General features: G+C 35.3%; 1 protein-coding gene across 3 annotated transcripts in view; it reads left to right on the top strand.

Annotated features, from left to right (window-relative positions):
• Window positions 1-25,162, top strand: part of STAM (signal transducing adaptor molecule) — a 70,304-nt gene that overhangs the window by 6,202 nt on the left and 38,940 nt on the right. For 2 of the 3 annotated variants that reach the window (XR_010339488.1, XM_064368393.1), the window contains exon 2: window positions 8,575-8,659. Coding sequence is in view for 1 of the 3 variants with exons in the window: in XM_064368393.1 (XP_064224463.1) it covers window positions 8,575-8,659 (85 nt within the window). In the remaining 2 variants the exon portion in view is untranslated. Of the gene's footprint in view, window positions 1-8,574; window positions 8,660-20,503; window positions 20,608-25,162 lie in introns of all 3 variants that reach the window. The other variant, XM_064368394.1, reaches the window with a different exon arrangement.

Genomic DNA, 25,162 nt, shown 5'->3' with positions numbered 1-25,162 from the left:
TTCCCTGCCTCTGCTAAATCATCATATGTCTTTGTTCTATAATAGAATATTTGTGTTCCCAGTCAGACTACTCTTGGCCAGTCCACATCCTACATACTTGGACATGTTTTTAGTCTGCTTTGCTTAGTCCAGCCAGCCTCATATATCATACCCAGATTTTTTTTTTTTTTTTTTTTTTGAGACGGAGTTTCGCTCTTGTTACCCAGGCTGGGGTGCAATGGCGCGATCTCGGCTCACTGCAACCTCCGCCTCCTGGGTTCAGGCAATTCTCCTGCCTCAGCCTCCTGAGTAGCTGGGATTACAGGCACACGCCACCATGCCCAGCTAATTTTTGTATTTTTAGTAGAGACGGAGTTTCACCATGTTGACCAAGATGGTCTCGATCTCTTGACCTCGTGATCCACCCACCTCAGCCTCCCAAAGTGCTGGGATTACAGGCGTGAGCCACCACGTCCGGCATATCATACCCAGATTAATCTTAAATGTTAAATGTCACATTCTCCTGAAGTGTGGTGTGTTTTGGGGTTTAAATTGCATCTGCAGCATTTACTATTAGTAAATGGACAGAATATATAGTTGTATAGGTATAGGACCCCTTCGAGTTCACTTTTTACATTGGTAAGTAGGGATAAAAATATCCATTATATGTTATGGGATGCTATGAGGATTACTTGTGAACACACATGACATTCTGACTCTTTACCAGAGTTGAATAGGCTTCAGATATCTCAAGTTCAGCATCTTAAAACCATTTGAAACTTTTCTTCTCAGTTATGCTTTTCTTCTGTTTTGATGGTTGGTACCTTAGTTTACTTAGTCATACAAGTCTAGAACTTGGGAGTTGTAATTTTCTGCATTCTAAACAACAAATATATCTTGTCTACCCTGTGCTAGATACCCTGGTACCGAATATGCCCTCAAGGATTCCAGGTTTGATCCCCATTCTCTCAGATGAGTACAGTAGCCTCCAGCTGTTTTTCCCTGCCTCCAGTCTTTCCCTAGTTATTTTCCAGGTGGCTGATGGTGATATTTTTAAAATGTAAATGTGCACGTGGCTCCTCTGTTTAAAATATTTCTAGAGAATCTACAGCTTTTATAGTACTTCGAACTTTTCAGCAGGGTATGTAAGGCTTCTTATCTTTGGCTTCTTTGTAACTCTTCCGCCTCACCTTCCACTTTTTTCTTAAAGATGTATTTCACTCCTTATTGGTTTTATAACACTGTGCTTTTCAGATGTGGAGCCTCTGGCTTGACATACCTTTTTTGTTCATTAATCCTCAGTAGGTTTGTTTTAAGGAGATGATGCATGTAAAGCACTTAGCATGGCACCTGGCATATAGTGAGCAATGGACACATTTTAGCTCTTTTTATAATCAAGTTAGAAATAGATATGAGGACTATTGGATTCTAAGGTGTGCAGTCAGTTACTGTCAAAACAGAAGAGAAATGTGAAAATTCAGAATACAGGTATGTTAATGGTCTGATATCCACTGGATTAAGAACTTGTATTCTTTGGTTCTTCTGTTCTATTGTACCTCTACTCCAGGCTGTTCTTTCTCATGCTTTTAGGTTATCATTTCTGTTTTGCCCTCCTCTCTGAGATGCTTCCATGCTGTTCTTTTGATACCTACTTCTTTATCTGGTTAGCAGAGCTTCAGATTGCTTTTCTTTGCAGATACAGTTTCCAGGAGGATCAGGGACATTAGATGAAACATTTTTGAGGAATCGATTTGCAAAGAGGATAATTTCTTTCAGACTTTTCCATTGGCTATTTTTAATGAACTGTTCCATCTCCAGGCTAACTGAATGGCAGTCCTTTCCCCACACCCTGAATGTGACGGGAAGTCATCCTGTCAGCGTTTCTCACCTCCCCAGCTCTTTCTTTGACACTTGGAGATTTTGAGAAAAATCGAAAGTAGCTGCTTATCAGAAAAAAGTTCTCCAATCTATTGAAAAGACTATTGAAATTCAAATGAGGCTCTGAGTGTGTTTTTTTCTGGGTACTGCTGGGCAGACTTCTCAATCTCCTCATTTTGAGTATTAGTGTAAGGATAATGTCAGGATAAAATGAGATCATTATGAAGCTTTGAATTCTTTAGAAGCAAGTCTGTTATTTTTGTCACTTTTCCCTTTCCCACAAACTCTGTTTTTGTCTTAGAAAATAAATAGTTTTGACTTCATTTGCTATTCACAGAACCATGTTGTAGGTAGTTTATATTCTTCTGATTAAAAAAAAAACAACTTGTTCTTTTATAAATGAGATGAATTGTGCTACTGATTTTGATGATTCTGAGGCAGCCGCAATAAATGATGTTAACAATTTTAGATTTCTGAAGTGGATTGTGTTTCTGATCCATCCATACAAATTTGAGTCAGATGCTGGTCCTATTTATGTGTAGGAAAGTTATGAAGGTAGTTCATAATATCTGCTGATAACTGTATCATGTGTTCCTGAGTATATCATTAATATAAGAACTGTAAGATAGTACTCAATTAGTAGGGGATTTATATTTGATCACACAAGCTATTAACTTTTTAATAAGTAAGTTTTAATATGCTTAGCTATTACATTTTTAAATAAGGTGGCAGGTTTTAGAATTTAAGTGTTTTCTTGTAAAAAATGCACTTAAAAAAAAAGCCTGCTGGGCTATCAGTCAGTAAGAATGATGAATTAATTATTAAAATGCACTACGGACCACAGTAATAACATGCTTTCCTTTTCTGAGATGAAGTAAATGTTAAACTAAGTGATATTGTTTAGAATGTCTCACTCAATATTCTTGGGCATTATAGGGGTTGAGTACCTAGGGAGCGGGCTCTGGAACTCCTCAATCAGAGCACTTCCACTTGGGTTTACTGTATATATTGGGTTTCTTTGAAGATAAAGTTCTCTTATAGAGTGTTGAATGATAAATAAATTGACTAGTCTTTGTTTCCTAGGAGAAAGCCTATAAATCCTTGGAGTTTTCTGAGTAATAGGAGCATCTTTGTTATTTATGATAGGCCTCTGGGATAATATTAGGATAATAGCTTATGCTAATAAGATGACTCAGTGTGAGGGCTGGCCACTGCAGAAAGACTAAACATGTGATTAAAGGATTTGGGCTTTGAGTCATAGGACCTCCTGGGAAGGATAGGGACCTAGAGATTGGGTTCCACTATGTGGTCTGTTATTTTCATAAATCATACCTATATAATGAAACCCCAGTAAAAACTGAAGCTCAGTTGAGCATTCTGGTAGGTGATACACGTTGTGGTGATGCACATTGATGTGCTCGGAGGGTGATGAAGCTTCCTAGCACAGAAGCTTTGTGTTTGGGACCCTCCCAGATCTAGCTCTATACAGGTGGTTGTTTGTATCTAGGGGCCTGCATTCATGGATTCAAACAACAGTGGATCAAACCCTTCAGAGGAAAAAATACCATATGTCTGTACTGAATACATACAGACATTTTTCTTGTCATTAGTCCCTATACAGTACAATTACTTACATAACATTTACATTGAATTAGATATCATAAGTAATCTACAGAATTTAAAGTATATGGGAGGATGTACACAGGCTATATGCAAATACAGTGCCATTTTATATTACGGACTTGAGCATCCTTACAAATTTGATATTTGGTCCATACATTTTGGTATTTGTGGAAGGTCCTGGAACCAATCCCCTATGTGTACCAAGAGACAACTATATATCTCTATTGACTGGTCCTGATTTATGTCCTTTATGATAAAACTCTAATTGTAAGTACAGTGCTTTCTGAATTATGTGAGTTGCTATAGTGAATTAATTGTGAAGGATAGTGGGAACTCTCAGTTTGTATCCAGTTGGTCAGAAGTGCCTGGGGACCCTAGCACTTGTGCCTGAGGTTTGAAGTGAAGGGAGTCTTATGGAGAGCTGTGCCTTCAACCTGTGAAGTTTGTGCTGACTGGGTAGTTAGCATCAGAAGTACACTAGCACTCTGGGTAGTTACTGCATTGTAAAGGGTTTCTGCATTTGAAAGTTAAGTTTGAAAACCATTAAACCAAGTATTATTTAAGGTCAATGTGTTACTATGGCATTTTGTGGATTCATGTCACAGATACAGGAGTAGTCTTAGCATTTTTTGAGCACTTAAGACTAAGAGTATGGTTAATGAAATAATTCCCCAAAGTAAAACTTGTTATTATTTTTAAGGGACTTACAATATATTACAAAAGCTTGAACAATGATAGGTAAATTTGAGCTAGTTCTCCTCTTTTCCAGGCCACTTTTACATATTGCTGATATATTAATGTTTTTCAAAAAAGTCCAGTTGTTATTATTTTATTTCCTTGTTTAAAACTCCTGGCATTATGATGTTTCTTGAATCAGTACAAACACCTGAGCTAGTATTTTAGGTCTTCTTGCTGTTCTCTTATTATTCCAAACTTTCACAAAGTAGTTTGTATTTCAGTCAGCCTAGATTCTTCATTATACTTCTTTTCTTTTTTCATGACTTTACTTTTTACTTCATTCACTTAATTAGAAACAAATGAATTCATTATTCTGTTCTCTTCTTATTTTCTAAATATATCAGGAAGCCCTACCTGATTATTCTCTATTTTCTTTCCAGGCTCTTTACCTTTCTTTCAATTTTTTCTGCATTATTTGAAACTTGTTCTAGCTTATATTTAAGTTTATCTGCTGGTTTCATTTCCTTTTATAGATTGTAAGCTACTTCTGGTAGGGTATGGGATGGACTGGAAGCTTATTCAATTTTGCTGAATATGTGTTCATATTTTATAATTGCCTGCAAATAAATCGCTTTATTGAGATCATGAACTGTTTGGATCTTTGTATTTATTCTTATGCAAGGAATTAATTTGTGTGAATAAACTGCTTTTGCCATCTTCTAGGTTAGAAGATTGTAGGGTAGCTAGGTACCGTACCTAACCAATACCCATTTTGTTATTACTAGATGCTTATTTTAGTTCTCCAGTGGTAGTCACTCACTAGCAGGTGATGCTGTGACATAGAGCAGGTATTAATACATCTTTTTGGTCAGTTGGCTGCTTTCTATTTTCTGCTTTTAAACTCACATGACCTACCTCCTGCTCTTAGGAGTAGGTCAAAATGAGGAAATAAGTGTACTCTGTTGATCTAGGCAGCAGGGCATGGAGGATAGTATGGGAGCAAGAATTTCATTATCACATGGTCAAGACTAACCATTACAGATAAGAATCTTGGTATGAGTCATTTCTACCCTTCTCTCCACCCATCTCTGGTTAAAAAAATGGAGACTGCTGTAGAGGCTCTTGGTGATGTTATCTTTCAGCACCTGCTCTTTGAATTGCAGTGCTCCAGTCAAGACAGGTTACCCTCTGCTTCTGTATAGGGGTTATTTTGGAATATAATGATTTTTAAAAAGTATTTTTTCCTCCTACGTATGTTCTTTTTCTCTTAAGTTGCTTTTTTCTTTTCTTTCTTTTCTTTTTTTTAAAATTTTCATATTAGAAGATAGTTTTCAAATAACTTGCTTGTTTGCCCATGATTAATACTGGAGAAATCACAAGCACATTGGCAGTTCTGATCATGTCGTTAGGTCTCATTGACTTAACTTCACTGGGTTGGTCTGATGGGTCATTGACTATGGAATTCTGCCTCCTCCCTTCTCCTCCCCAATATTACGTCTCTCCTCTTAGGCTGTCATGGAGTCCCCCAGAAAAGAGTCTTCTAATTTCTTGGAGGGTAATGGTTCAAATGTTGAATCAGCCTTGCATACCTGGGATGAATCTTACTTGGTCATGGCATATATAATTATTTTTATACATTGTTGTATTCAGTTTGCTGGTACTTTTGTTACTGGTGGAAGGTATCCCAGTTACTGGCAGCAAGTCTGTATGGGTCTGCAGCAACCTCAATTCTTGCCTCCTCAGAAGAAAGAATTCAGTTGAGGGGCATAAGACAGAAAGAGATTGAGGCAAGTTTCAGAGCAGACATGGAAGTTTATTAAAAAAGCTTTACAGCAGGAAAGAAAGGAAAGTGAGTACACTTGGAAGAGAGTGTACTTGGCAGAGAATGTGTTAATCTCAGTATATTCTGGGATTTTCCAGCTGTCTTTCTGTTACTGATTACTAGTTTATTCCATTGTAATCATTTTGTGATTTCTATTTTTTAAGATTTGCCTTGGTTTGTTTTATGGCCCAGAAGGTGGTCTGTCTTGGTGAACGCTGCATGTGAGCTTGAGAAGAATGTGTATTCTGTTGTTTTTGGATGAAGTAGTCTATAGATGTCAATTGTCAATTATATACATTTGGTTGATGGTGGTGTCGCGTTCAACTATGTCCTTACTGATTTTCTGCTTACCTGACCTGTCCATTTCTGATGGTGGCGTGTTGAAGTGTCCATGTATAATAATGGCTTTTCTGTTTCTCCTTGCAGTTTTATAAATTTTTGCCTCCTGTATTTTGGCATTCTTTTGTTAGGCACATGCTCATTAAAGATTATTATGTTTTTCTGGAGAATTGACCCCTTACTATGTAATGCTCTTCTTTATCTCTGATAACTTTAATTGCTCTGAAATCTAATCTGTCTGAAAATAATATAGCTTTTTCATTTTACAAATTTTAGCATGATATATCTTTCTCCATTTTTTTCCTTTTTTGTTTGTTTGTTTCAGTCAGGGTCTCTGTCACCCAGGCTGGAGTGCAGTGGTGCAGTCTTGGCTCACTGCAACCTCCACCTCCCAGGTTCAAGGGATCTTCCCATCTCAGCCTCCTGAGTGTGCTCAGCTAATTGTATTTATTTATTTATTTATTTTTTTTGTAGAGACAGGGTTTTGTCATGTTGCCCAGGCTGGTTTCTAACTCCTGGGCTCAAGTGATCTGCCCACAACAGCCTCCCAAAGTGCTGGGATTACAGACATAAGCCACTGTGCCTGGCCTCATCTTTTTACTTTTAATCTCTAGGTGTTTTCATGTCTAAAGTGGGTTTCTTATAGACAGCATATAGCTGGGTGTTGTTTTTTGATTCACTCTGACAATAGTATGTAGACCATGGACATGTAAAGTGACTATTAAATACTTGTGTTAATATCTACCATATTTGTTACTATTTTCTATTCATTGCCCTTGTTCTTTGTTCCCATTTTCTGTTTTACTCTTTTTTTGGCTTTTGTGATTTTCATTAAGCAGTTTACATAAATCCATTTTATCTCCTTTCTTAGTGTATCTGTTATACTTTTTAAAAAACTTTTTTATTTTAGTAATTGCCCAGGAGTTTTCAATATACATTCACAACTAATCCCAAGTCTGCTTTGAGGTAACATTGTACCACTTCATGGCTAGTGCAAATGTCTTATAGTAAATTAGAATATTTTTAATTCCTCCCATCCCTTGCATCCCCATTGCTGTCATTCATTCTACTTACATGAAAGCATACATAAGAATATCAGAATATATATAAAATCATAGGTAATGAATACATTGTTGCTGTTATTTTGAATAAACAATTTTCTGTTAGATTAAGAAGGAAAATAAAAGTTATTTTTGCCTTCAGGTATTCTATCTCTATTCCCTTCCCCTTCCCCTTCCCCTTCCCCTTCTCTTCTCTTTTCTTCCCTTCTCTTTCTCTTGCTCTGTCACCTAAGCTGGACTGCAGTGGCACGATCATAGGTCACTTCAGCCTCAATCTCTTGGGCTAGAGTGAGAGATCCCCTCACTTCAGCCTCCTCAGTAGCTGGGAATACAGGTAAATGCCGCCAGGCCCAGCTAATTATTTTTTTTTAAAGGTGACATCTTGCTCTTTTGCCCATACTGGTCTCCAGCTTCCATCTTCAAGTGATCCTCCTACCTCGTCCTCCCAAAATGCTGGGATTACAGACATGAGCCACTGTGCCTGGCCTTTAATGCTGTTTTTTTCTTTATGTAGATCCAAGTTTCTGACTTACATCATTTTTCTTCTTTGTGAAGAATTTCTTTTAACATTTCTTGCAAGGCAGGCGTATTGCAGTAGGTTCCCTCAATTTTTGTTTGAGAAAGTCTTTATTCTTCACTTTTGAAGAATAATTTCTTAGGGTACAAGATAAATAACAGGCAGTTATTTTCTCTGAACACTTAAATGAATACGTTTTTATTTAAGGAGATACATTCAGTCAAAACTTGGTTTTCTTTCCTTTAGTCCCCTCTCCATATTATCAAAAAAACACATCAACAAAACTAGCTAAATGATTAACTTAATTACCTGAAACATTTTTATAAAGATTTACTAGCAAGTAAATAATCTTTTGATAATGAAAATAATATTTCTTATTTTAGTCTTTCTTTTTGCAGACGGTGGTAGACCTATATATAACTTTTTTATAAAAGAAAAATCAATGCCTTATATTTTATACTAAGAAGCAATGAATTGTGAATAGGGAAAATAATTGCAAGAGATAATGAGGGTACGTCTCTCCTTTTAAAGATAGACATGAAAATAACTAGAATGCTGGCAACTGTTCTGATTTGTTGTTAAGACTTGATGATGCTATAGTTTTGTGATTTAAAGGTGATTATATCTTTTAAATATTTTTAAAATAATGTTTCTGCAACCCCCTTTATAATCTACAGAGAAAGCAACCAGCGAGATGAATACTGCTGAGGACTGGGGCCTCATTTTGGATATCTGTGATAAAGTTGGTCAGTCTCGCACTGGGTAAGTATTCAGCGTTTCAAAGGATTTTTATTCTTCCTTTTTGAAAAACACAAAGGGCCAGGTGCAGTGGCTTGCACCTGTAGTCCCAGCTCCTTGGTAGGATGAGTTGGGAGGATTGCTCGAGCCCAGGAGTTGGAGGCTGCAGCATGTGATGATTACACCCATGAACAGCCAGCGTACTCCAGTCTGGGCAACATAGTGAGACCCCGTCTCTTAAAAAAGAAGGATCAGGAGGTAAAATATATTGCCATTAAATTTGGTTTACAAAGAGAATATTTTTATTAAAAAAAATTGAAGAATCATCTCATTTAGGTTATATACCTTTTAACCAGTTAGGGTAACAAACATGACTGGTAAAAAGTTGATACTGTAATCACTCTCCTTCATATTTTCTTCTGGAATCTGTTTTTTTCCACTGATTTTAGAGTCATTAGTGATTTCTCAGTTACCAAGATTCATGGTTATTTCTGAGTTCTTTTCTCCTTTGTCAGATTTGCAACATTCTACCTAACTAATCACTTAGGTGGAATTGAAAGAATTTTTTTCTTTCTATTGAAAGATTAAAGGAATAGAATCTTAAACTTTTTGGCATATATTACAGAGCTTTCCAAACAGTACAATAATTGGATTACTTGGTGTGGATATGAGTGATTGCTTCAGTTCCCAGGCTAACAGCATTTAGCATTAGCAGTTTGATTACTGCTTTATGTCACACAAATGGTATTGTTTTATTTGTGCACTTTCATGTGGAAAAGATTAGGAAGCACTGCTGCATTATACTTGACTTTTACAGTGGTAATATTGAGCCTTTGCCAGTGTCTTCTTTGCCTCTTCTTCCTTCACCCCTAAATAAAGATGTTCCTAAAACTTTCCCTGATTCATTTTTTTCTAGGATTTTTTTCTTTTGGTCACACAACTTCCAGCTGTCTTTATGTGGATGGCATCTGTATTTTCAGCTCTTCTTTCTCAAGCACTAGTCTGGTGGACAGTGCATTATTTCTGAATGTTGTTCTGTATAAGCCTTCATCTCGCCATGAGAAACCAGAACTCCTGTCTCTTTTTGCTTTAAACCTACTTTCCCTCGGTTTTTCCATTTCTATTAATGACAAGATGATTCTTTCATTGCACTTAAAACTTGTCACCTCCCCATTTATTATTTAATTCTGTCCATCTACCTTCATAATCTCTCTCAAAATGTTGACATTTTAAAGTCTGCTTAATCAAGTTTTTGAGCATGGCCAAAATGGTGCAGAGGCAGTTTTCTTCAGGGGCTGTCTACCATCCACTCTAGCTTTTTTTGGCCCATAATGTCCTCTCCCATGAGGTTCCCAAAGATTCCTCCCAAATGTGGTCCCATCCATCCCCTTTGTTGTGTTTACATTTTAGCATATTGTGACCTGGTTCACTAATTTAATTGAAAATTTTCAACTACTATGTGTTACATATCATGTTCCCTTTTCTCCATTTTTATTTGCCCTTCTTTGGACATTCCTTACCTTGCCTAGGCTAGGAAATTAACCCACTGGCATTTCTTTTCATTTCCATCTCTTTTCTAATGCTTATATCCAGTTGGCATATAACAGCTGTGTTCGTGTTACTCCCTTATCTTCTATACTGAGTTCAGTTTAAACTCCTTAGTCTTCTGAATCATTCATTTTCATTTTTTTCCCTCCTGTATAACATTCATTTCAACTCAACTATTTGAGTTCCAGTGCTTTTCTACCTGAGTTTGATGCTTTTGATCCTTCTGTTTCTTGAGGATGTAATGTTTTCCTCTTTCATTTCCCATCTCTGTGTCTCATATCCTCTAAGACCAATGTAGATAACACTTCTTCCATAAAGCCTTTCCTTATCCCCTTTACTGACAATGATATGATCCTCTGCATCCTTAAAGCACTCTGTCAAAACTATTCTTATTTGCATTTTTTCCTGCATTTTAGTAACTTATATCTAATGAACTTAAGTTTCTTAGATATAGTAAATCTAGTAGATTTGCTTTTGTTGTGCATGGGAAAGAAGCAAATAGCTTAGTGGTGGAGATCATGTACTCTGGAGGGAGGTTGCCTGGGTTCAAATCTTGGTTCAAGCCATTTAGCTGTGTCATACTGGGTAAGTATCTTATCTTTCTGGGCCTTAACTTTTCCAGTTTTCCACCTAAGAATAATAATAGTATCATCTTCATAGGGCAGTTGTTGTGACTATGAGATTAGTTTTATCAAGTGTTTATAACAGTACCTGGCACATGGCTGAATGAGTTCAACTCGGCCCTTTTCTGATTGAAGTCATATTTTGTGACAGTTTCTGTTGAAGACTGAGTGCCAACCTAGACCACTTCATGTGTATTTTGGAGATAAAAGTTTTATTTAGCATTACAGTTGCAAAGCCCATCCTCTTTCTCTTCACTCTGTTAGTTTCCTTTTTATCTTTATTTTGGCATTTTTCATTTTGTAGATACTTTCTATAATAATTGGGCTAGTTGCTTAAGGTTGTTTGTCAAAAGGCAAACCCCCTTTTACAACTAGAAATACTCCATGTTTTTCCAGTTAAAAAATCAATTTATAATGCATCTGAAATTCTGTATCACGTATAACAAAGCTGTAGAGATCAGTTTGTTTTTTTATGTTAATATTATTATACCAGAAATGTTTATTATTCTTTTCCCTATTTTATTTCCTTTTGTAGTTGAAATTTACTAATTTATAGCTTTAAAAAATATTTTTCATTTGGCTCCTTTTTTTTTTTATCCAGTATCAGTAGGTTGAGATACATGCTCTTTTTTTTTTTTTTTTTTTTTTTAGTGTTTCCAATTTATTTTTAAACTATATACTTTCTCTCAATATATTCCTTAATATTTGAATTGACAATTGGGGATTTTAATTGACATTATACTAAGTCTATGAATTTACTTAGGAAGTATTTTCAACTTCAGTAAATTCGATGATGAAGGTGGCTCTGTTTGTTCCTTTAGTCAGTGTTTTTTTCCTTTTCTTCTTCCTCTCTCCTTTTTCTTTGTCTTCCCACTTATTCACTTAGTTTTGACTCCCTTAGTAGTTATTGCTCTCTGATTCTTTTAAATCCCCATTAAGTTAATCTTCAAGCATTTATTGTATGAATAAATGAGATATAGCTTGTTATACCTCTTGTTAATAAAGAGTTGTTTGAAAAGGATTAAATAATAATTGAGATACCATTCTAATATTATTGAGGTTTTTAAAAAAATGTCAGGTCTTCCGTAATTGGTCATATATGCAGTTTCTTTCAAGAATACTGTTTTACACACATGTCCAGTTGTGTTTTTACTTTCTTGTTCTCCCTTGATAATCTCATATTAGGAAATGGTAAACATATGGATCATATAGGACTATCATGAGCCCTAGGCACTTTTGCCTTCTTGGACCCCTCTTTCTGTTAAAAAAATTAAAAATATCTTATGACTACATTGTTTTAAGGAAAAATATATTAGAATTATATATTAAAACATTTTCTTTGAAGCAAAAGTTCATTTTTTTCTTCTTCTTTTAAAAAAGACTAAAACATTTTTGTATACTTCTAAAATTATTGTGAGTCCTAGGCACTGTGCCTACATACCTAATGCATAAGCATTTACAGAATTGGGTTATATATTCACAGATCAACTTAGTAATAGCAAATTGTTAGGTTTCTTTCAGGTGAGCACTAAACTGTGGAATACTTATGGTGGCATTCCTAATATGTCATTTGTTTTTATTTTTGTGATAAAATATATATAAAATAAAATGAACTGTGTTAAAGTGTTCAGTTTGGTAGCATTAAGTACACTCACATTGTTGGGAGGCATGCCCAGTGTCTCCAGAACTTACCCATCATCCCACACTGAAGCCCTGTGACCACTAAACAACTCATACCCCTTCCCTCTAGCTCCTCTTAACCATTTGTAATTTGTCTGTCATATTTTAAATCATTTTATAATTAGTATATATGGACAACTTATAGAAATCCGGTTTATGTTTAGTAGGAAGCTGTGATTGGATATGGGTTGCTGACGACAGCATAAGAATGTTGAACAGTATTGTAGACTGCCACTGAGGTATTCCAAATACCTGATGTGCTTCAGAGAAGACTAAAACATGTATGTGGGGTGAGAGGGTAAAGGGAACATGAGTTTCCCAGAGACAAATTCAGATAGAGTCTTTTGAAGTAGAGGGATGTTGTAGATTGGAATGCAGTTCAGAAGTGATTTGTCATTTGGGCAACAATGTGGATTTAGACAAAAATGATTGGAATGCAGTTCAGAAGTGATTTGTCATTTGGGCAACAATGTAGATTTAGACAAAAAATTATTATTGCCATTTGGTGTTAGCCTGAATGAAATTTTATAAAGTGCAGTGATTTTTTAAGAGGACAGATTCAGAGATGGTGGAAGAACTTTAGGAGGAGCATTTCACTTTCAGTAATTTTGTATTTTTTAAATCAAAATGATTTGTAACTAGTAATATATGGTAGAATTATTTTAAGTAATCTGCCTTAGAATTATGGTAGTTTGAAAAATACTCTTAGGTTTTAAAGGGGGAGGAAAGAGCTATTAATGTGAAGTTTCATTTAGTCAGAATTGTGACCCAGAAACGTGGCTCTCAATGATGTTGTGAAAAATTTTTAATTCCTTCTCTTAAAAAGAAAAAAAACCCAGACAAACCCATTTTCTGTTCTTTACACATATACATATGTATATGTATTTATGTTTGTCGATTTAAAGAAATGATACATGCTTATATAAAGTATTCTTTTAAAAATAAGCATATATTCACATGGCTCAAAAGTTAAAACAGTTTAAAACGATGAACATTGACAGGTCTAATTCCTATCCCTGTTTCGCTACTCTCATCTTCTATAGGTTACCACTTCTGTTTATTTTGTATCTTTCCATTATTCTTTTACACAAATGGGAATACATTTTCCCCCAGTTACATGTAGTAGGCATATTGTATATACTCTTTTGCATTTATTACTTAATTTTTTAATGTGTCCTGCCAATCTTAGAAGTGTATTTTTTTAAGTCTATAAGCATTGGATAAATTTAGAAATTATTTTCTAGTTTAACATCAATTTTGGTTAGTGGTATGTAGAATATCTACTACATATACATAATTATTGAATAAAAATTAATAATTTTTAGTAATTATCTCAATTTCAGAAAACCTACTAGATGTAATCCCTGTTTACTTCATTTAGGTTATAGTTTTTTTTAGCTTGAAATACTTGATTATGCTGAACCTAAAACTTTAACAAACATTCTGAAATTTTTTTTCTGACGCCTCAAGATATTCACATGATTTTTAGTATGCAGTTTCCAGTGTATGAGTAACTAGTGAAGAATGCCCAGCCAATTAGGTCATATGATGGGCTGAACAGCCTTCATTTGTTTAGAAATCAAGAGAACTTTCACAATGATAATAGTAGTTTTCTTTAACATGTCTTCAAATAAATAATTTTTCTGTGTTAGTGTTGACTGATTTGTTTATATTATCATATGTAAACATAGATGTGAAGGTAGATACTGATTATCCACAATAATAAGTTAAAGTTCTGTAATTGACTTCTAGGTTAATTTTTGCTGTTATTTTCTATGTTAGCTGTCTTTGCTTAGCTTTAACCAAAAATATAGTTGACTGAAGGTGGAAAATATGTAATTTTTTCTTTACCTGACTAGTGAGTATATTTTGCTACTAAATTTTTGGTTTATTCCAACAGACTTAGATAATACGATAGTCATTACTGATATTTTGTGAAAAATATAAATGTAAGCCTTTGGGAAGGAGTTTGTTAAAAATGTTTTTCCTTAGCTTTGTATTGTTTTGTCCTGGACTGGACTGTGACTATTTCCAACCTTTAGTAGGAAGTTGAAAGACTATTTCCTGATTTTTTTTTTTTTTTTTTTTTTTTTGAGACGGAGTTTTGCTCTTGTTACCCAGGCTGAAGTGCAATGGCGCGATCTCGGCTCACCGCAACCTCCACCTCCTGGGTTCAGGCAGCATCAGGTGGAAAAAGAGACCTCTTTCAAGTCTTTTTTTTTTTTTTCCCCTATAATCATATTCTCATTTTACAGGACTTTATTCTTCAAAGTCTTTTAAATGCTCTTTTAAGAATAATAGTCATGGCCAGGTGCAGGGGCTCACGCTTGTAATCCCAGCACTTTGGGAGGCTGAGGCAGGTGAATCACGAGGTCAAGAGACTGAGACTATCCTGGCCAACGTGGTGAAACCCCATCTCTACTAAATATACAAAAATTAGCTGGGTGTGGTGGCACGTGCCTGTAGTCCCAGCTACTTGGGAGGCTGAGGCAGGAGAATTGCTTGAACCCGGAAGGCGGAGTTTGTAGTGAGCTGAGATCGTCCCACTGCACTCCAGCCTGGTGACAGAGTAAGACTCTGTCTCAAAATAAATAAATAAATACATAATAAATAAATAAGAATAATAGTCACTTATTGACTATTAATTGCTTGCCAGGCCCTGTTAAAGTGCCCTATGAACATTTTGTTTGATCATCACAGCAGTTCTAGGTACTGTAGATTTTCCCAGCTTACAAGTGAGGAATCTAACCATATTTAGGATTCTTTTATATAACTTAAAATAGGGCAAGTGTTCCAGCAGAATTAAAGAATTGTTTTTTAAAACATGATCTTGATTTCCATGTTTTGTTCAGTTTTGTAACATGCCAGAATTTCTTTAATTTGTTTCATTCCCTTTGCATTAGTTGTTTTTTCTTTTATTTGTCAAACACTTACTGAATACTGAGTATCATGCTTTGGCTACACAGTGGTGAATAAAGCAGGCATAGCCTTTGTCATCAACAGTGCTGATATTCTAATGGTGGAAGATATGAAATAAACAGATAAACAGATGATGGTCAATAGCTAAGAAGCTAGTAACTAGTGTGCTGTAATGGAAAATAAAAGGGTAGATTGGTGTGAAGGGGTTACATTTATGCTATAATTTTATTGTTGAGAAGAGACAGAGTTCAAAGCAACGTATCCCTGAAAGAGGCAATAGCATGTAGGTGAATGCTGAATGCTGCAAGGTAGAGAAAAGTTGATGCCTTCTGAGAACTTGAAAGTTACAGAGTAGCTGGAGCAGAAGCCAGTTGCCCTGAATGAGCACAGAGTTGGTTATCAGAGTGAGTTAGAAAAATAGAAGATGACGGCATGTAGGATGCTTTAAATTAAGATGATAGAGGGTTTTCAATGATTGGTAGTGACAGGGTCTAATGACTCCCAAGGTCCATCAGAGTTAATAAGATGTTATAGAAGTTGAAAAGCCAAGGTGTTGGAAGCATCGCGTACACTGTTATTAAAATCTCCGAGAATTAGGAGAGGAGTGATGTTGGAGAGAGACAATGAGCCAGTAGCTAAAATAATTGACAGAAGGGGCATTTGAGATTTTTGAATGAACTGCAACATGAGGAGACTGACATGATCAGAGCTGGGCAGTTTTAGGAAAGAGGGAGAATGATTTGGAAGAGGCACGGGGAACGAGTGTACATTGCTAAGCATAATGCATATTGAACAGATAGTACAGAGGTCCAGCCCTGGTACTATTTCTCCAATTATTCACATTTTTCATTAGTGCATATATTTGTTACAAGATATGAACTAATATTGATACATTACTATTAACTAAAGTCCACAGTTTACATTAGGGTACACTGTGTTTTGTATAGGTTAATGGGTTTTGACAGTGTATATAATGAGGTATGTCTACCATTGTGTAATTCATGTATCTCTCATTACAGTACCATCCAGAATAGTTTTATCACTTTAAAATGACCTATGCTCCATCTGTTCATTCCTTCCCTTTCTCTCTCTGAACTTGAAACAACTACTGATCATTTTACTGTTTACAACTTTATCTTTTCCAAATGTTGTCTAATTAAAATCATAGACCTTATAGCCTTTTCAGACTGGCATCTTTAACTTGTCAATGTGCATTTAAGGTTCCTCTGTGCGTTTTTGTAGCTCAGTAGCTCATTGCTTCCTATTGCCGAATAATCTTCCATTATATGGATGTTCTACTGTTTGTTTATTAACCTATTGAAGGACATCTTGATTGCTCCCAGTTTTTGGTGATATTTAATAAAGCTGCTATAAACATTAACTTGCAGGCTTTTGTGTTGACGTAGTTTTCAGTTCAGTTGGGTAAATATGTGAGGACATGATTGCTGGACCATATGGTAAGACTGTTTATCTTTGTTAGAAGCCACCAGACTGTCCCCACAGTCTCTGTATGATCTTATTTTTTATATTCAAGTCTTTGATCTATTTGGAATTTATCCTGTTAGGCAGTATGGAGTATGGTTCTAACTGTATTTTTTTCTATTTGGCTACCAAATATCCCAACACCAATTTCTGAATAGTCCATCTTTTTTTCCTTCTGATTTGAAATACTTCTTTTACATATTGTATTTGCATATGTATTTGAATCTGTTTTCCCTTTTGATCCATTGGTATGTGTTTACACATTCTGCTTTCACATGGTTTTAATTATTAATATGTTTTAACATTTGGCAGAACATGGTCTTCATTTTTAATTTTTTCTGAAGTTTTTTTAGATACTCTTGCCCCTTCCTACTCTCCCTAGATAAACTTTCAGATAGAGTTGACTGTTCTAAAAATAAAACCTTCTTTTTAAATTGGCTTAGTTTTAAATTAACAAATTAATGTCTTTATGATATTAAATCTTCCTATCCAAGAACATAGCATATCTTTTTGTTTATAACCTTCAGTAGTGTTTTTTAAGTTTTCCTCTTAAAAGTCTTGTACATTTTTTGTAATGTTTCTTATGAGGTATTTTGTCCTTTTTGCTGTTATTTCAGTGGAATTTTTCTTTCACTAGTTGTTTGGAAACTTCCTTTCTTAAAGGATGGACGAGATTAGAGCATCTGTGTATCTGGAAGAGAATGATGCACTGTGAGGGGGAAATTGAGATGATGATTCAGGACAGAATCAGGATAACAACAGAGGAACGGGATCCAGTGGGAGCTGATTTTTCTGTCTTTACTTGCCTAGACAGCGGTTTTAATGTTTTTATTTTACTGAGTCTTAAAAACACCATATATTTTATAGAATGAGAACTGTAGAGTTCTAATGACTGTAGAGCTTGTTTTGCAGTTGAGAAAACTAAAGACGTAAGATTTTAATGTGACTTGTCTGAAAAGAGTGAACGGAGGCAAAATTAGAAGTCAGATTTCTTTAACTCTCATTTTATGTTTTTTCCTACCTTCACTGTGCTGTGTGCTTAAGTGCTTGTATGAGCAGTTATATTTGAAGGTTAAAATTATGAATCAAGCCATACCAATCTTACATTAAAGATTTTGATGATTCCTGTCTCCCCCATACATTATGTTACATTGTGATTTGTTTGACTGAAATATACCTTAGTGTTACATTGTCTGGGAAACTCAAAATACTATGGTACTGAATTTAATCCTCATTGTTTGGTATGTAGTTTAGTTTACCTCCTTTTCTATGAAGTCCTTTGGGACTTACATGAACGTGTTGGTTAAATAGTCAACATCACTGTGTATATTTATCTGTATTCATGTTCCGTTATCTCATAAGAAATGCCTACTTAGTAAGCTTAACATTAAGGGAAGAATTTTATATTTGTACTCTATAATTTGCCCCTTTTTGTGTGTTGTGTGGATTATGTTTTATGCTGTGTGTGTTACAAATCAAATTTGCATTTTGAATATGTTGATATATAAGGATTGCATTATTTCTGTTCTGACTTCTGTATTTTTAAATTAGAATTTTCTTACAGTCTCTGAAATGCCTTGACACTTATGAAAGGCATCTAAATAAGGATCTATTCAATATTCAAGGAACATTTTATTATCTATTAATTTCTAAAAATATTTAGTTCATTCAGCCAAGATTTGAGTTCCCATGTCTTTTAGCTCCTGCATGTCTGCTAGGTCCTGGTATACTAAGACCTATCAAAGCTATGCATGCACGTACTCCCCCTTCCTCCAGCATAGACATACATATGTCTTTGAATGGTAAGCCATAGTAAAGCTTTTTTCATAGCATTGTAGATGAAGATGTAAAGTTCAAATCACTCTAAAATAACTTTGAAAGCTACAGTTGTAAAAGTAATGAGAAAGAATGAGACATTTTTGTGCTTTCAAGAACTAACATTGTTTAGAGTCTCTAAATCCCTGGCATGAGTCTAGGAGTTTGGTATTAACATTCTGATGAGGTATTAGACATCTCCCCTTTTACAGATGAGGTCTGTCGAAGCTTTAAATCCTTTTTCTACTGTATCACAATGCTGCTTTTGTTTAGCAGTGGTTTTCAACTTGGGTGGTATTGCTCCATTAGGAATGATTTCAGGTGTCCCATGACAGGAGGTGGTTTCTACTCATGTTGATCAGTAGTAACTAGCAGGGATCGGGGATGCAACATGCCAGATAGTCTTCCACTATGAAGAGTTTTTCTGTCCTGAATACCACGAAGTGTCTCTACTTGGAACCATATTGCTAGGGTCCTTGTACTTTTTCAGCCCTACTTCATAGGTGATTAGAGGTTAACCATGCAAACATGTTTGTTAACTATGTTTTTTATTATTGTTGCTGTTGCTAATTTCTGTTTTTGTCATTTTTCTTTTATATTTGCAGTACTTTTAGGCAAATACCCTATGATTTTGTTAGGCCCTGGGAGAGGGATAATCAAGAGGTGATATCCTCATTTTGAAAAGGTGATTGGTCTAAAAATTACTGATTAATTTAGTAATATATATGCAGGAGTTAGAATTTAAATTTACTATCTTTTCAGTGACAGTAACTAATTCCCTTAAGAGTATAAAACTTTCCTGTCACTGCTCAGCATATGGTTTTTATGATATTAAAAAGTACTTTTGAACTGAGATATAGAGATATTTGAAGTGAGAGACTTTTCAGAAGTTTTATATAGCACAGGATGTCACAAATCTTGACTCCTTTTTCCAACAGTAGCATTAAATATTCTTGGCTTCCTCCTTATCTATAATGGAAATACCTTTTCAGGTAATCTTACTAACTGGTGACTGAAGCCTAATATTAAGCTGTAGATCTCTCATAACTATACAACAATATACATATAAATAGACATTTATAAATAATATAGTGACATTGTTAGAAACTTACTGTGGATCATTCAAATAAATTTGAAATTTCCTTGTTCTTAGAAAAGAGAATTGCAGGAATACAAAATTGCTTTTAGTTTTCTTTGATCCTCTGTCTGTAGAATTGAGCTGTATCATATACATGTTTAACCTACTGAATTTAACTGTACTTTTTTCCAGCTGCCTCAGATTTTTTCCCTAAAAACTTGTGCCTGCCAATCCATTTAGTGAGCTTATATGTGCTGTCTCACAATTACAATTCCCACTTTTCTCATAGCGTCAATATCTCACTGTGCTGAGGGCCATCCTTGCTCAGAGTACGTGTATTTTATCTAACATGGTCTTGTATGCAAGCCAGCTTCTTCAACTGGTGCTCGAAGTAACAGTTTTGCTTTAATAATTGAGGAGAAGTTGGCTGTATTGGACATATTTGAGAGATGGTTCATGAGTTCTCCAATAGGTAAATCCCTAATCAAATAAAATAGATTAACCACAGTTTTGCCCTTACATCCTAACTTTGGAAATTAACCTTAAGAAATGTTGCTCTTCTGTGACATCTTACAACAGTGTGATTTGTGTTATGGTCATTTGTCAAATGATAAGAGAAACAGATATTTTTAGGTGGAAAACTGGGAAAAGTGAGAGAGAATTCTCCTTTTCCTGTTCTTGTCCCTGTCCCTGACCCCTATCTTTTTCTTTTCCCATCTCAAGATAAGGAAAAGAGAGGATGTGTCTTACAAAAAGTTTTAAAATACCAAAATGGGGTTTTAAGAAGCTTTTTGAGAGAGATGAGGATTTGCCCACCCTTTAAAAAGGTAGGTGATGGAAACCTTTGGTAGACTCTTCTAAGTGCACGTGCAGATTTTCTATTATCATGTATTTTTACAAAATATTTTATTTGTGTTTATTGCCATCCGTCTCTTCTCACATCCTCTGTTCCTCCCAGCACTACTTACTGTGCGTTTCCCCCCCTTATCATGGTTTTATTGTAATTCTATTAACTACATTTTATGAAAGCATGTACGTTTTCCACTTAGCAAACTCAGTGGAAGATGCGCAGAACTTGGTAATAAATAGAGCTTTATAAGGAAGATGAGTTATTCTAAATATTAATTGCACAATAGTGAAAAGTGTATTTTTAGTATTCAGCTCAGTGACCTTTTTTTGAGCATCAGCCGTGTTGAAGGCACAATTCTAGGCCCCATTCACAATAACAGTGTTTTAACTTCAGTCACTGGAGAGCAACAGCAGTTCCTAAATAATTCTTATTTTCATTTTCTCAAATTTCAGTTGAGAGTGTGTTATGGGCCAGAGGGCATGGTTAAGGAGTAGCATGCCAAGGATGAGCTGTGTAACCTTGGGCCTTGCCTTCAGCAGCCCTCAAGATGGGGAGATAAATAGTTATGGAAAAGAACTCCACAAACCAACCCAACAGACGAAAGGTATTCAGTGCCAAAGCTTTATCATGTGGTGGTGAAGAGCACAGACTCTGGAGTCAGATTGTCTACTTGTAAGGTTTTTAGCGCAGCATCTAACACAAAGCAGGCACTCCCTAAGTGTTAACTTTTAGTGTTACAATGATTATCTGACAAATTTAGTTCAATATTTGAGTTTGCAGCTGGAATACCTAACATTCCAGGCACAGCTTGATGTGGGGAGCTGTCAAGGGCTTATGTTCCTCAGTTTAAGAGATGGGTAAGCTCTGATGTATAGGATGAGTAAGCATTGACTAGGAACAGCAGGGCGGGGAGAGTCCTAGAGAGGGACTGGAGGTGAGAGAGAGCAGGGCGCTTTTGAGAAGTGACCCAGAGATGAGATTCATGGGTAGATTTTGTTAGTCTGACCTAATTTGGGCTTTATAAACTTGAAGTAAATTTATTTAAGTATACATTATGCTTCAATTATGTTTAAGCAAAGATTAAAAGAAGACCCAAACAATTCTAAATAATATGGGTTAGTACTATTCAAACCTACTAGCTGTCAGCATTTGTTGGAGGCTATTCTGGTTGTCTCTTACTATACAACTCAGTAGTAACCATCCAAACACTTAGCTTAAAAGAGCAATTTATTATATCTCAAAGTTATGTGGGTTAATGGCTTGCCTGGGGTCTCTCATGAAGTTGTAGTTAGATAGTGGCTGGGACCAGGGTCATCTGAAGGCTTCACTGGGATGGATGCTTAGTATGGCGAGCAGTGATGATTGACCATCGCTTGGGATCTCACCTGGGCTATCAGTTGAAACTTACCCAAGGCCTCTGCTTGTGGCTTGAGTTTCTCACAGAATGGTGGCTGGGTTCCCAGAGGGAGCATCCTAAGAACCAGTGCTCCAGGAGACCCAAGTGTATTCCACATGGCATCTTACAAACCTTGAGTCTCAGAAGGTCACTTCCACTATATTTTATTGGTCAAGCAAGTCACGGAAGTCAGTCCAGATTCAAGGGAAGGGTTGTTAGATGTCACCTCTTGATGGGAAATAGTAAGGTCGTATCGTAGAAAAGCATGTGGGAGGGGAATTATTATCATGGTTATCTTTGGAATTCATACTTTGCCTAAGGCTTGTTCTATAAGTGTTGAATCAGAGCTTTGAACTTAACAAAACAATGAAATACACCATTAGAAAAAAATAATTCTAATAAAATCATAAATTTCACTTTTGATACTCGAGACACTCAGTCCTTAAGAACTGAAATGACAAAATGTGATACAAGGGTTTCTTCATTTTTTTAATCTAACATTTAATTATGACTTTTGACATGGAAAAAAATGTTCTGTGTTGAAAGATCTACCCATTTGTGCATATTTATAAATATCAACAGCTGATAGATATGGAATCTTAACTGATTAGGTAGTCATAAAGATTTTCTTTTATGGTATTTTTTTTATGGTTTGGTTTTAGACACATGGCCTGATAAAGCTTTTAGTTTATGAAAATTCATAAAAGCCAAATTAAAGATAATAGCATTTTGTGGCCAGGTGTGGTGGCTCCCACCTATAATTCCAGCAGTTTGGGTCACCAAAGTGGATCACCTGAAGTCAGGAGTTCGAGACCAGCCTGGCCAACATGGTAAAACCCTGTCTCCACTAAAAATACAAACATTAGCTGGTTGTGGTGGTGCCTGCCCATCATTCCAGATGCTTGGAAGGCTGAGGTAGGAGAATTGCTTGAAGGTGGAGGTTTCAGTGAACTGATGACACACCACTCCAGCCTGGGTGACAGAGTAAGACTTTGTCTCAAAAAAAAAAAAAAAAAAAAAAAAAAAAAAAAAAAAAATAGGTAATAGCATTTACTGAAGTTGATAGTTTTAAACATGATATTATACTGAAGTTGATAGTTTTAAACATGGTATTATAATTTATATAAATTTTGGACAACCATTTATGTTTATATCACAGTTTTAACTCATACAGAGATTCACTTTAGTTTTGGAAAAAGACACTAGGCTAGACTATAAACTTCATGAAGCAGAGTCAGTCTCCTCTTGTTCACTACTTTATTCCTAAAGCCTTTCGTAATACTTGTCACGTAGAAGGTTTAATGAGCATTAGTTATGGAAAGTATTATTAACAGAGTTCTTTTGTACTTATTGAATTTTTTTTTACAGTGTCACTGTAATTTTTATGGAGATGATTCACCCTGAAAGTCTTGCCTACCTAATTGGATTAATCCAAAGCACTGATATATACAAATAGCTCTCTATGTGGTAGAATCAAATTATCAGGGTATGAACAAGAATGAGAAGTTTTCTTAATTTACCATTAGATCAGAGAAGTGACTGCTGATATAATTCATTAAAAAAAAAAAATCTCCTTTGCACATTTGCTTTAAGAACCTCAAGCTCTGCAGTTTGTGTTTTGTTTGGGAAATTAGAAAAGTCTATTGCAAAAGAAAGCACAGTGGCATCGTTTGGATATTTGTGTCTAAAGATTGATTAAGGAAGGTTCATGCCTTAATTTTTATTTATTTCGAGGCATGAGCTAGCTTGTTTTTAATGGTTATGACTTTCCCATAGAAACTGAATGGTTGGGAGTGGCATGATGGGGCAGGAGTGGGAGTGGGGAGGATGTGATAGAGAGGAGCTCTATATTAAATCTGCTTTCTTTGAATTTGACAATGCAGTTTGTTGAGGTATTTCTCCAACCCAATATTTCAGTTCATCAGCTGACGTATGCTGTGTGGGCAATTATGTACATTCCTGCAAAGTCTGTTTTCTATCTGGTCTGTGATTTGAGAAAAAGACATTGGAAGCTGCAACGGTGTAGAAATACTGACCCATTTTCCCTTACCCTCTTACAAACTACGTGACCCAGATTCATTTTGTGGATGAACATAGTTTTGGCTGTTGTGACCATAACATCCAATATGCCTTGGACAATTGTAGTTTATGCCTGCTGTTCCTCTGTTATGTCCAGTTAGCATAACAAGGATGAATTATATAGACACCATACTTGTAATTAACTTTCATTTGTCATTGGGAGGACAATAGCCATAAATCACTTTAAATTCATTTATTATCCCTAAACCTTTTAAAAAATTGTATTTTAATCATACTTTTCATTAAATGGTAAGATTTAATAATTATATATATATGTGTGTGTATATATATGTATATATTATATAAAGTTCAGTGTTACTTATCTTGTAGAAAAACTAAAAAACTGAATTAAAAATGCATGTGACAGAATGAGATAGTTGATAATATTGGGTCAGTTCTATTTTATAGGCAATTCTGAAGGGATTTTTGAGCTAGTATCCAAAAAGATACTGCTGTGTTTGCACAAACAGGGTGTTTGTCAGCACTTAGGAGCTTTCTCACTGGCTTTGCAGCTCAGTCCTTTTTATGGTGCAGTAGCCAATTTTATTTTGGTGCCAGAGATATCTTTGCCTTGGTTTTTACAGTTTTGGCAGTGGCAAAATATTCAAACAACATAGAAATGTCTAAAATAAAAAGGAAGAATTCCATTTCAACACCCTTTCCCCAGTACCCTTTCCAAAAGTCACCATAGTTTAGGTTTAGATTTCTCACCTTAAAAAAAAAAAAAGTGGTTTACAAACAAAATACATGATCCATTTTATTTAAAATTCGGTAAAGAACATATACGGGATTATTTTCTAAAATGTTTATGTATTGAGCTAAATCATCTTTGGATTATTTTTTACTGATTTTCATTTTAGCATTCAAATAATTCTTTATATCTGGCCTTTATAACATGCTTTGAGATGAATGTTTTATGTTTTTATGTCAGCATGGTATTTACAAGTGCAAGTTAGTTTGGGGTCACAGACTCTGTCTCCTAAAATAAGTCCAACTGTGAGAAAGGCAAAATCTAAATAATAGTGTTGTAGTACGTAATTTCTAATGTACTATAATT

Source organism: Aotus nancymaae, unplaced genomic scaffold (genome assembly GCF_030222135.1).
Source record: "Aotus nancymaae isolate 86718 unplaced genomic scaffold, 86718_ANA_hifiasm-v0.15.2.pri h1tg000077l, whole genome shotgun sequence".
Lineage (NCBI taxonomy): Eukaryota > Metazoa > Chordata > Mammalia > Primates > Aotidae > Aotus > Aotus nancymaae.
The sequence above is the reverse complement of the archived record's forward strand: the minus strand, read 5'-3'. Positions and strand labels throughout refer to the sequence as shown.